The sequence below is a fragment of the Pseudophryne corroboree genome, chromosome 9, assembly GCF_028390025.1.
Source record: "Pseudophryne corroboree isolate aPseCor3 chromosome 9, aPseCor3.hap2, whole genome shotgun sequence".
Classification (NCBI taxonomy): domain Eukaryota; kingdom Metazoa; phylum Chordata; class Amphibia; order Anura; family Myobatrachidae; genus Pseudophryne; species Pseudophryne corroboree.
Genome location: NC_086452.1, coordinates 77,595,272 through 77,607,514, shown reverse-complemented (window position 1 = coordinate 77,607,514; position 12,243 = coordinate 77,595,272). Strand labels below are relative to the sequence as shown.

General features: G+C 46.4%; 1 protein-coding gene across 6 annotated transcripts in view; it reads right to left on the bottom strand.

Annotated features, from left to right (window-relative positions):
* EPS15 (epidermal growth factor receptor pathway substrate 15) overlaps positions 1 to 12,243 on the bottom strand; it is a 258,145-nt gene that overhangs the window by 18,621 nt on the left and 227,281 nt on the right. For 5 of the 6 annotated variants that reach the window (XM_063939551.1, XM_063939554.1, XM_063939552.1 and 2 more), the window contains one exon: positions 3,999 to 4,150. The exons of the other annotated variant lie outside the window; for it this stretch is intronic. In XM_063939551.1, the coding sequence (XP_063795621.1) occupies positions 3,999 to 4,150 (152 nt within the window). The remainder of the gene's footprint in view (positions 1 to 3,998; positions 4,151 to 12,243) is intronic. 6 annotated transcript variants of the gene reach the window in all.

Here is a 12,243-nt window from a genome sequence, read left to right as displayed (position 1 = left end):
GGATTCCCTGCAGGCCACGTTACAAATAGTTACGAAATTTGGTGTTTTTTCAAGTCTACTTGTCAGTGGGGACAAATCCAATATATTCCCTATATCGGGACATATTCCTGTAGGTGATTATACAGATTGCCCTTTGCAGTGGACAACGCGTTTTAAGTACCTAGGTGTCTGGACTACGCCGTGGGTGGTAGATTATGTGTCCCAAAATATTGCTCCCATAACGGCGGGTTTTAAGATGAAAACTCGTGTGTGGAAAAACTGCCACGATCTGTCTTAGGCCGTATCAATCTGTTCAAATGTCGGTTCAACTAAAATTCTTATATGTCCTGCAGCATTCTCCGGTACATATTCCCAAAGCAGTATTCTCTGCTATTGAGAGTATTTTGTAACCATTTGTATGGGGGGATAGGCCGGCAAGAATTTCCATTAAAACGTTATATGAATCCAAAACATCTGGGGGACTTGGTCTTCCCAATCTTAGGGTCTATTATATATCGGCTCAACTGGCGCATTTAGTTAGTTGGGTACAGGGCACCGCTGACTTGACTCTGGTGGGCTTTCTGGGCGAGCAGGTGGGGCCCTTCTTCTCTCCTTTACCTTTTCTACTTTCTGGACTGTCTGCCTCCATTGCTTCGGCAAGCTCTAGTGATCTGGCGACATGCACATACTTTTTTTGAGTGGTCCGGTTATGATGCGGATTCCCCCCTGTGGCACAATGCTTCATATTCTGAACTGCTTAAAATTTCAACAGACAATATATGGTTGTTGAAGGGCGTTACTACTCTAGGTCAATTATACAGTGAAGGACTGTTTATTTCATTTCATCAACTACAGAGAGAGTTTAGTATTCCTAATAGCGCCTTTTTTCGATACTTACAAATAAGACATACGATCCAAACTCCGTTTTCACGCACTGACCCTGTACTGTCACCTTCACCCGTTAAATCAATGTTTTGAGTTTGGGTTCTAGAGGTCATGTTTCTAGTATCTATGCCCAGATTAATAATAATTTGTTTCCGAACCAGCTTGATCCTCTGAAATTGAAATGGGAAACAGATATAGGCCCATTATCAAACGAGCATTGGATTCAGATTTTAGGATCCCTTTGATATACTCTATGTAGGATATATAAATATATTTGCTGATAACGAACACAAGGAGTAGTATACCTTACATCTGTGTCTAGGATTAGAGAGGATACCTCTTGCCCTAGGTGCCAAGTGGAAAATGCTGGATTTTGGCATTTATTGTGGGAATGCCCATTAGTACTCTCCTTTTGGGAGGCGGTATGGAGGGATGTCTTGCAGACGGCTTCCTCTGTGCATGATTTTAGTACTAGAATGTTTGTTTGGCTTAGATCTCGAGGAGACACATTCTTTAGTGTTATACAGGTATGTCTTGTGCCTCATTACATTGGCCAAGGTCATTATTAGCGCGAGTATGATGTACAAATACTCCCCCGGTGATGCACAAATGGAGGACTTTGGTGGATAACGTAGCCCGGCATGAGAAACATATGCTTAAAAACGGAATGCTATGCATAAATTTCATGATAAATGGGACAGATGGTGCAAATCAGGGTTAGGAAGGGAGACGGGAGCTGCGACAACAGTGCAATTATGTGTATACTTGCTACACGTAGGGCACGTTGTGATGTATCAATATTGATTCTGGTATTCTCTTTTTTTGTTACTTCATGTATCTTTCCCTTTTTTTTTAACCACTTTTAGGGGTATATTCAATTAGGGTCAAAAGCTGCAGTCTGTCGAAAAGACAGCAGTTTTCGACTTTTTAAGGTCGAATTGTGATACGACCTATTCAGTCCCCGCTATTTTTATTCGACAAGTCGGGGAATTCGACTTGTCGAACAGTACGCGAATCGGCTGTATACCTGCTGATTCACGTACTTTTGAGGGACACGGGGCCAAATTCGACAGGATTTGGCCCTGTTTCCGACCATCTCAGTCCGACATAAAAAAAATGTCGGACTGAGATGAGAGACCGTAGAGGAGGAGGGGGAGGGGGGGGGGACCGCGGGAGACGGTGGAGAGCAGCACTATAGCACAGTGCTGCAGGAGGATGTGTCACAGCCGCGCCGCTCACAGCAGCGTCCACCCGGCTCCAGCAAGAGAGGTCACGCTTGCTGGAGCCGGGTGGACACTGCCGTGAGGTCTGGCGGCTGTGAGACATCCTTCTGTAGCGCTGCTCTCCTCCGTCTGCCCGCAGCTGTTCCCGCTGGTCTCCCCCCCACCCCCCTCCACCGCTCACAGGTCTCATCTCAATTCGACTTTTTGTTAAGTCGAATTGAGACGGGATTGAATAGGGGTTGTCGGATCCATTCCGACAAATGCATGTTGGAATGGATCCGACCCTAATTGAATATACCCCCAAAATATATACCCTCGCAGAGAAGAGACATGCATGTATATATAAGCACATAGGTATATTGGTATATGGTAAACTGCATTGCCTATTCTGGGTCGAATGGACAAGTGCTGTATGTATATTTCTTATTATACAAATTTAAACTGGAAGGTTGTTATAGTCACTAATGTATGTGGGCTAACTTGGATGTGGTAGATGACATGATGTAATTGTTACTAATTAATGTCTGTATTGTTTTGTTATTATTTTCTTTTTTTGCATTGAGATTTTCAATAAAGAATACACAATTAAAAAAAAAAAAAGACGGCATATTACAATGCTGTAGATCTCATCTTACATATCTTGTTACAGCACTGTATATATATATATTTTGATTTGTTTACATCAAATTCAGCAGGACTGCTCTAAACCAGCTTTTTAATGAAACAGTTGCATCACAGAAAATAACTTGCTGATTCTTAAGGTCCATACACACTTAACGATATAATAAGCGACGTCGCTCATTTTCCCCCTCCTTGAGCGACGTCGCTCATTATATCGTTAAGTGTGTATGCCGCCAGCGACGACCGATGCGCGGCCCCGCGGGTCGGCAACGATCGTCGCTGTCGGTAGGGCATGCATGAAGGATGTGGACTGTCGTCCACGACCTTCATGCAGGGCTGGCGGGGGCGTGACGTCACTGAGCGATATGAGCGGTCATATCGCTCAGTGCGTACAGGCGGCCGCCGACCGGCCGGCCCGGGAGGGGGAGACGTTAGACGATGTCGCTCACAGAGCGACATCGTCTAATGTGTATGGGCCTTAACTGAACAGCTTATGGGGAATAAATAGTATCAATCCAAGCTATGAATATAACTTTGCATTGTCAAAACGTGTTGCTAGTGGTACTACTACAGTTTCTGTGTTCCTGTAACTCCATCCATTACTCATATAATAAAAACCACAGCCAACAACCCGCATATCTGGGACGGCTGTACAAAATTTGTCCGTCTTTTACTGGCTTTTGTAACGTATGTAGCACAACATATTACACTGTTTTACTCCGGCAACCACTGTGTAATGTCACATTTATATGTCACTTAAGGCCCGTACACACTAGTCGATATAGTAAACGACATCGCTCATTCTGAACCTTCCTGAGCAACGTCGTTTACTATATCAACTACTGTGTACACTGTAAACGACGGGCGATGCTTTGACCCCACAGGTCGTTAACGACCCTTGGTCTCGGTCGTGCATGCAGCTCAATTGGGACTCATCCTCCAAAACTGCACACTCTGGCCGGCCGTAGCATGACGTCACTGTGCGATATCTCACAGTGTGTATGCCCGCTGTCGGGGCGGCCTGGCCCAGGAGCAGGACACACTAGGCGATGTCGCTCACCGAGATCTGATGTTACAGGGAAATAGAGGGAAAAAATAATCAAAAGAATGAACATAAAGACATCATTGACATATTTGTTTACTTCAGCTCAGAAAAAGAACAATACAAGTGGTTGTAAAATACAATAAAATACAGGGTTATAATACAGATGAGCCTGTGTATACACACACTGCTGTCTGAGGATGAGGGCGTTACAGTCCTGACTGCTTCTGGGCTCAGGTTGTACTTACAGTGTTAAGGCTACCGTGGTTTCCTGTCTCGCCTGTTCCTTTGCAGGCAGCGAAGGGGTCAGATTCCATGTCTTTGGGGAAGCTGAGATTGAACTGCTGGAAGGGGTCTTCATGCTTGAACAGGTCCTCAGGCTTAGAGGACGGCCTCTGGCCTAAACAGGAATGAAATAAGAAAGCAAATTCCTACCACGTATTTTCTGAGATCCAAGATTCACAAATCACAACATGCAATCTTCTCTACCTGCTGGCAGCAACACAACTGGAGTGACACCTGCACAAATACCAGAATGTGCTCAGGAACACACGTAGTAAAAACACGGCACAGCTAGCGCCCGAATGTATTCCATGCTTCAGAGCGTTCTCATTATCTTACGGAGAAATGCTACGTGGTTAAACAGTGGAATTCACTTACACAGAAATCGCACGGTTTCGATGCTATAGCCTGTAAGTGTTCCTGTTGTATTAAGTGATACTTGATGACTTCTCTGCCTGCATCTGACATCCTCGTACATACTGAAAGACTTTAATATCACAAAAAAGAAGCCCAACAACCCTGCTGCCTCCCAACGGCTCTCCATCTTGTTTGGCAATACAGACAGCAGGAATCCTGGCACACACACACTAATCTAACAGGGCTAGAATAGAACCTGTGGCGAGCGTAGCGAGGGGACTTGTACCGCTCGTCCCACTGTCGGCATTACGATGGGCGGGATGCCGTTGTCGGGATCTTGACAGTCGGCATCGCGTCCGCCGGGAAATAGTATGTGTTCCTGTCCATGGACCTCTTCTACCCACTCACATCAAACACTGGTTCAAAGGTGAAATTGTGTGATATGGCAAAAGCGCTGATTTTTGCAGAGATTTTGCCATGGGATTTAAAACGTCAAATTTTTTAAAGGTAAAATCAGAGTTTGCTTCTAATAAAATCACCATTTTAAAACTTACAACACAATCCCCGAAAATTCTGTACTTTTGTCAAATTGCACCTATTATATTTGTCTCACTGATTTGATTTCATTTTTTCTTTGCTCTGTGCTGTATCAAACTATAATATCTCCAACCTCACCCCATTCCCAAGACTACTCTCACCAGCAGGGCCATGGAGTTGGTGCACCAAACAATCGCCTCCCAATGCCTCTATTCTACTACTGTCCCGCTCCTTCACAAATGTATATAATTAGTCATAACAAATTTCCAGCTGGTTTGAACAAAACTTTATTGTTATCAGAACAGAGAATAAACACTGCAGTGGTGGTCTTTGCTTTTCTGTTTTTGTCAGCAACACATTATAAATGGGATCCGGTCTAAAGATCGACAGTGTCTAGGTCGACCACCATAGGTCGACAGTCACTAGGTCGACAGGGTCAGAAGTTTGACATGTTCTAGGTCGACAGGTCAGAAGGTCGACATGTTCTAGGTCGACGGGTCAAAAGGTCGACATGAGGTTTTTTGTTTTGTTTTTTAAATCTTTTTTTTTTTTTTTTTACTTTTTTATACTTAATGATCCACGTGGACTACGATTGGAACGGTAATCTGTGCCGAGCGAAGCAGTTTTACTTATGAATGGAACCGTTTAGGAACTGCTGAGGAAACTCACAGTTCCAGGGGAAGAAACGTTTAGTTTTGCATCAGTGTTGTAAAGACTTTAGACCCTTCATGCACTGTTCTCCGCTAACGGTCCTGCCAGCTATAATTTTAGGGATACTTCTGCCCAGGAGATGTATTCTCTACTTCAGCAGCACCTCATTTCACAACACTACGGCCACTTATCAGGGAAGCCTGTGGCCGACTTGCTGGCACCCACTACAGGATAAGAAAACCTTATCCACCCAGACATGTCTCTGCTATGCTAGCCTCCCTAACTTATTATTTTTAAACATCAACCATCAAGGTGTCTACATACTAAGCCTTGGAGAGAGAGATAAAGTACCAACCTATCAATCCTAACTGCCACGTTACAGTCTGTGGCGTAGATGTAAGACAGGTCGTTATGGGGAATAAGGCGTAACAGTGCCGTTATGTGCGATGATACCGCTTTTCCCGGTTCCGGTATGAAAGATAGAAAGTGTCTAGTTAGACAGTCAATAGATAGACACCATATGTTAGATGGACATTAGGTCGACAGGGTCAAAAGGTCGACATGGTCAAAAGGTCGACATGGAAAAGGTCGACAGGTCAAAAGGTCGACATGGAAAAGGTCGACAAGCCAGAAGGTCGACAGGGTCAAAAGGTCGACATGGAAAAGGTCGACATGAAAAGGGTAGACACCATGTTTTTTGCATTTTTGTGGTTTGTGTGGATAGTTTTGTCATCTGGGACCCCCAATTGTAGAAAGGCATACCCTCGCGGGGCTCGCTTCGCTCGCCACGCTTCGGGCACGGTGGCTCGCTGCGCTCGCCACGCTTCGGGCACGGTGGCTCGCCACAAGGTTTATAACCAACTCTATGCCGACATGGATAGAGAAAGTATGAAATAATCAAAAAACATGTTACATTTAAAAAAAAAAAAATTTGTCTATCTTTTTTATGTCGACCATTTCCATGTCGACCTTTTGACCTGTCGACCTTTTGACCCTGTCGATTTTTGACCTGTCGACCTTTTCCATGTCGACCCTTTGACCCTGTCGACCTAATGTCCATCTGACATATGGTGTCTATCTATTGACTGTCTAACTAGACACTGTCTATATTTCAAACGGGTAGGGCTTTTCCCCCCCATGTATGGATGTGGAGAAGTGTGCTCAGTGACAGCGGCTACAAGATAGCTCGCCAATATGCCGGGCAATGTATGAACGGTCCGACACCTGGAGCTGCAGGTGTTGTTGCCCATACACCACAGCAGGGATAGCGCTGTCCCTGGCTGCGGCGGCTGCCGGCTCTGGGTTTGCATGTGAGATCTTGTACGAGTAGCGAGATCTTGTGCATGCCCAGTGAGCCGGCCCGGGGAGGCACACAGGGCGTCAGCACTAGGCACCAAGATCGATGAGATGGAAAAGTGAACCCAATTTCAAAGTAATAACACTAGTTTCAAATGATGTTTCAATTTATTAACGAAGACATTGGAGTTAACCTAATACTCTAGGTGAGTACTATATGGGTACATACAATAAGTATACAAGCTTCCGAAATTAACTTAAAAGGTTTTTACACAAACAGTAACTATGCAATTACCTCAATTGACACCATGAATTCAGTCTTGCTTGTTTACAAGTACAATATTAGATAATAATCACATACAATACTCCTTCACCTGATAGCGTGCATGCAACCTATTAATGATAATAGGGGCCCAAGTTCCTTAGAGTTCGTGCACGTATAGATGAATGTTATCGAGAGCTCTTTTGCTATTCGTTGCCCGGGTTAAGTAAATACATGGAAACATAGGCGTCTGAATGGGGGGGGGGGGGGGGGGGGGGGGAGCAGGGGGGGGGGGGGGGAGCGACACTGACTATGGGGGTAATTCCAAGTTGATCGCAGCAGGAAATTTTTTAGCAGTTGGGCAAAACCATGTGCAGTGCAGGGGAGGCAGATATAACATTTGCAGAGAGAGTTAGATTTGGGTGGGTTATTTTGTTTCTGTGCAGGGTAAATACTGGCTGCTTTATTTTTACACTGCAATTTAGATTGCAGATTGAACTCACCACACCCAAATCTATCTCTCTCTGCACGTTATATCTGCCTCCCCTGCAGTGCACATGGTTTTGCCCAACTGCTAAAAAAATTCCTGCTGCGATCAACTTGGAATTACCCCCATGTGCGATTTTGGCTAAGTGTCAATTTTGACTCTCTCTTCTATAGAGATAGTCGCAATTGACTTGCCTGCACAGTCTCTCTCACCATGTGTACACACCATTAGTCTTCTCCATACAATGTAAGGGGAATATCGGTACACTGGGTAGTGTTGTAGATTAAGGTGTCAAGCAGTTATCCACTAGAGCTGTATGCTTTCCCTCAAGCTTACTGTTTGCAGAGGTCCTTAATTAGCAGCTAATTAAAGCAATTTTTGTCGCTACATGAGATGGCCTGGATGGTAATAATGGTGCTTAACGGTACAGGGATATGCAGTGGTAGTTTACAGCTATATTTATCACTGTCCACAATAGGGTTTAGCTTAAGCTGCTCCTGCTCCATTAGGTCAGTATCTCTCCAGTTGCACTACTTTAACTATAGTCTCTCAGCAGTAGTCTCTGTAATATATATGGCTGGGATGGTGGCTAGTAGTTAATGAACCTGCACTTTTACACAGAGTCCTTTCAGGTTCACTTAAAAGAGGGGTCTCTCAATGACCAAGTACTCCTTCCCCTCTTACTGCTCCCTGTCTCCCTTCAGTGTGAGTGGGTGGTTTACTTTCCTTGCAGGGCCAGGAACCCATCTCATAGCCCACCTCTACCTGCTGTATCTGTGTGTGGGGAACTGCATCACCAAACTCCCTGGGCCGACTGCAGTAATGGGGTCCCCGCCTCTGCTCTGCCCGTCCATTACATGCCAGCCGCTGCCACTGGACGCTGAGGGTGTGCTCATGGGTTGCTGTTTTACTAAACCTGGTCACCAGGAACAATGGCTCCGACTCGGTAGCAGCTCTTGCCCCGGGCAAGCAGGACTTTTGCCGCACAGTGTTCAGCCTGCTTTTACGGCACCTGGAGCGCCATTATGTTAATGCAGCTAGCTGCCAGCTGAGCTCAGCGCAGTCAGCGCTGACCCTCCCTCCCACTTTCCCATGATGCCGTGTGCACCTCCTGACATCATTGCGCACCACGCAGCATTGTGGGACTCGGGAGCGGCCGCATGAAGGAAGGAGGCGCGGACTGAGCACGCGGCTGCACAGCATCAGGATGGCTTCTGCGTTCTGCGGATGGCGTGGGAAGCTACAGGCCAGGCTTAATGGACAAGTGGCCTCCCGAGTCCCAGCTCACAAATTTGTGATGACAATTTCCAACAGCATGTTGCAAAATTGTGGGGACAACAGCATGCTCTGACCGGCAGTGCTGGTACCCCACTCTGTGTCACGGTGCGTTTTCCCTGACCCAATGTTCACCAGCCCTAGGGGAATGATTTTATAAGTGGAGATGTTCCCTATATAGGCTATGGCTATTTTCTTGTAGAAGTTGCTAGATAAGTAGAAAATGGTTGGTTGCTATGAGCAACATCTCCACTTCTAAAAACGTGCACTTTAATAAATATATCCCCTAGAATGTTGTAACACACAGAACCACATTTTTCACATATTTTAGTATAACAGAAGCCTTCATAATTCCTGTTGATTTCTGCAGGCTTTTAAAACAGGCACAAACCAGGGGGCACAACTACTCCGGGCACAACTTTTGAGAGCAAATCTACAGGGGGCACAGCTATAGGGTGCACAACTACTGGGGCATAACTACAGGGGCCATAACTGTGGCCACGCCATTTCCTCATGAAGCCACGCCCCTATTTTTTGCAGCACGCCTCCAGCGCGCACTGTTTGACCTCGAGGGTGGCACCGAAGGAAACTCTCACCCTGGGTGCCACAAGTTCTAAAACTGGCCCTGCTCTGACTGATCAGATGTGCAGCATCTCCTCACACACCCTCTACATAACTCTCCCTTAAAATGGCTGCCGCCAAACTGCCAACGGTCCCAGCTGTTAACTGTCCCAGCGCATGCCTGATACAGCACAGAATATCACTTTAACTCTTTCACTGCTGCCAGGCACAAAGCATTCAGCCAGGCTGTATTAAGTAGGGGTACAGAAGGAAGTTAAAAGTCCATGGCAGTTCTGATGGGGTGCCACAAATAGACCTATATAAATATGCAGATTTTTAAATAAAATAAGAATTTACTTACCGATAATTCTATTTCTCGGAGTCCGTAGTGGATGCTGGGGTTCCTGAAAGGACCATGGGGGGGGAATAGCGGCTCCGCAGGAGACAGGGCACAAAAAGTAAAGCTTTAGGATCAGGTGGTGTGCACTGGCTCCTCCCCCTATGACCCTCCTCCAAGCCTCAGTTAGGATACTGTGCCCGGACGAGCGTACACAATAAGGAAGGATTTTGAATCCCGGGTAAGACTCATACCAGCCACACCAATCACACTGTACAACCTGTGATCTGAACCCAGTTAACAGTATGATAACAGCGGAGCCTCTGAAAAGATGGCTCACAACAATAATAACCCGATTTTTGTAACTATGTACAAGTAATGCAGATAATCCGCACTTGGGATGGGCGCCCAGCATCCACTACGGACTCCGAGAAATAGAATTATCGGTAAGTAAATTCTTATTTTCTCTATCGTCCTAGTGGATGCTGGGGTTCCTGAAAGGACCATGGGGATTATACCAAAGCTCCCAAACGGGCGGGAGAGTGCGGATGACTCTGCAGCACCGAATGAGAGAACTCCAGGTCCTCCTTAGCCAGGGTATCAAATTTGTAGGATTTTACAAACGTGTTTGCCCCTGACTAAATAGCCGCTCGGCAAAGTTGTAAAGCCGAGACCCCTCGGGCAGCCGCCCAAGATGAGCCCACCTTCCTTGTGGAATGGGCATTTACATATTTTGGCTGTGGCAGGCCTGCCACAGAATGTGCAAGCTGAATTGTATTACACATCCAACTAGCAATAGTCTGCTTAGAAGCAAGAGCACCCAGTTTGTTGGGTGCATACAGGATAACAGCAAGTCAGTTTTCCTGACTCCAGCCGTCCTGGAACCTATACTTTCAGGGCCCTGACAACATCCAGCAACTTGGAGTCCTCCAAGTCCCTAGTAGGCGCAAGGCACCACAATAAGCTGGTTCAGGTGAAACACTGACACCACCTTAGGGAGAGAACTGGGGACGAGTCCGCAGCTCTGCCCTGTCCGAATGGACAAATAGATATGGGCTTTTTTGAGAAAAAACCCACCAATTTGACACTCGCCTGGCCCAGGCCAGAGCCAAGAGCATGGTCACTTTTCATGTGAGATGCTTCAAATCCACAGATTTGACTGGTTTTAAACCAATGTGATTTGAGGAATCCCAGAACTACGTTGAGATCCCACAGTGCCACTGGAGGCACAAAAGGGGGTTGTATATGCAATACTCCCTTGACAAACTTCTGGACTTCAGGAACTGAAGCCAATTCTTTCTGGAAGAAAATCGACAGGGCCGAAATTTGAACCTTAATGGGCCCCAATTTGAGGCCCATAGACACTCCTGTTTGCAGGAAATGCAGGAATCGACCGAGTTGAAATTTCTTCGTGGGGCCTTCCTGGCCTCACACCACGCAACATATTTTCGCCACATGTGGTGATAATGTTGTGCGGTCACCTCCTTCCTGGCTTTGACCAGGGTAGGAATGACCTCTTCCGGAATGCCTTTTTCCCTTAGGATCCGGCGTTCCACCGCCATGCCGTCAAACGCAGCTGCGGTAAGTCTTGGAACAGACATGGTACTTGCTGAAGCAAGTCCCTTCTTAGCGGCAGAGGCCATAAGTCCTCTGTGAGCATCTCTTGAAGTTCCGGGTACCAAGTCCTTCTTGGCCAATCCGGAGCCATGAGTATAGTTTTTACTCCTCTACGTCTTATAATTTTCAGTACCTTAGGTATGAGAAGCAGAGGAGGGAACACATACACCGACTGGTACACCCACGGTGTTACCAGAACGTCCACAGCTATTGCCTGAGGGTCTCTTGACCTGGCGCAATACCTGTCCCGTTTTTTGTTCAGACGGGACGCCATCATGTCCACCTTTGGTATTTCCCAACGGTTCACAATCATGTGGAAAAACTTCCCGATGAAGTTTCCACTCTCCCGGGTGGAGGTCGTGCCTGCTGAGGAAGTCTGCTTCCCAGTTTCCACTCCCGGAATGAAACACTGCTGACAGTGCTATCACATGATTTTCCGCCCAGCGAAAAGTCCTTGCAGTTTTTGCCATTGCCCTCCTGCTTCTTGTGCCGCCCTGTCTGTTTACGTGGGCGACTGCCGTGATGTTTTTCCCACTGGATCAATACCGGCTGACCTTGAAGCAGAGGTCTTGCTAAGCTTAGAGCATTATAAATTTACCCTTAGCTCCAGTATATTTATGTGGAGAAAAGTCTCCAGACTTGATCACACTCCCTGGAAATTTTTTCCTTGTGTGACTGCTCCCCAGCCTCTCGGGCTGGCCTCCGTGGTCACCAGCATCCAATCCTGAATGCCGAATCTGCGGCCCTCTAGAAGATGAGCACTCTGTAACCACCACAGGAGAGACACCCTTGTCCTTGGATATAGGGTTATCCGCTGATGCATCTGAAGAT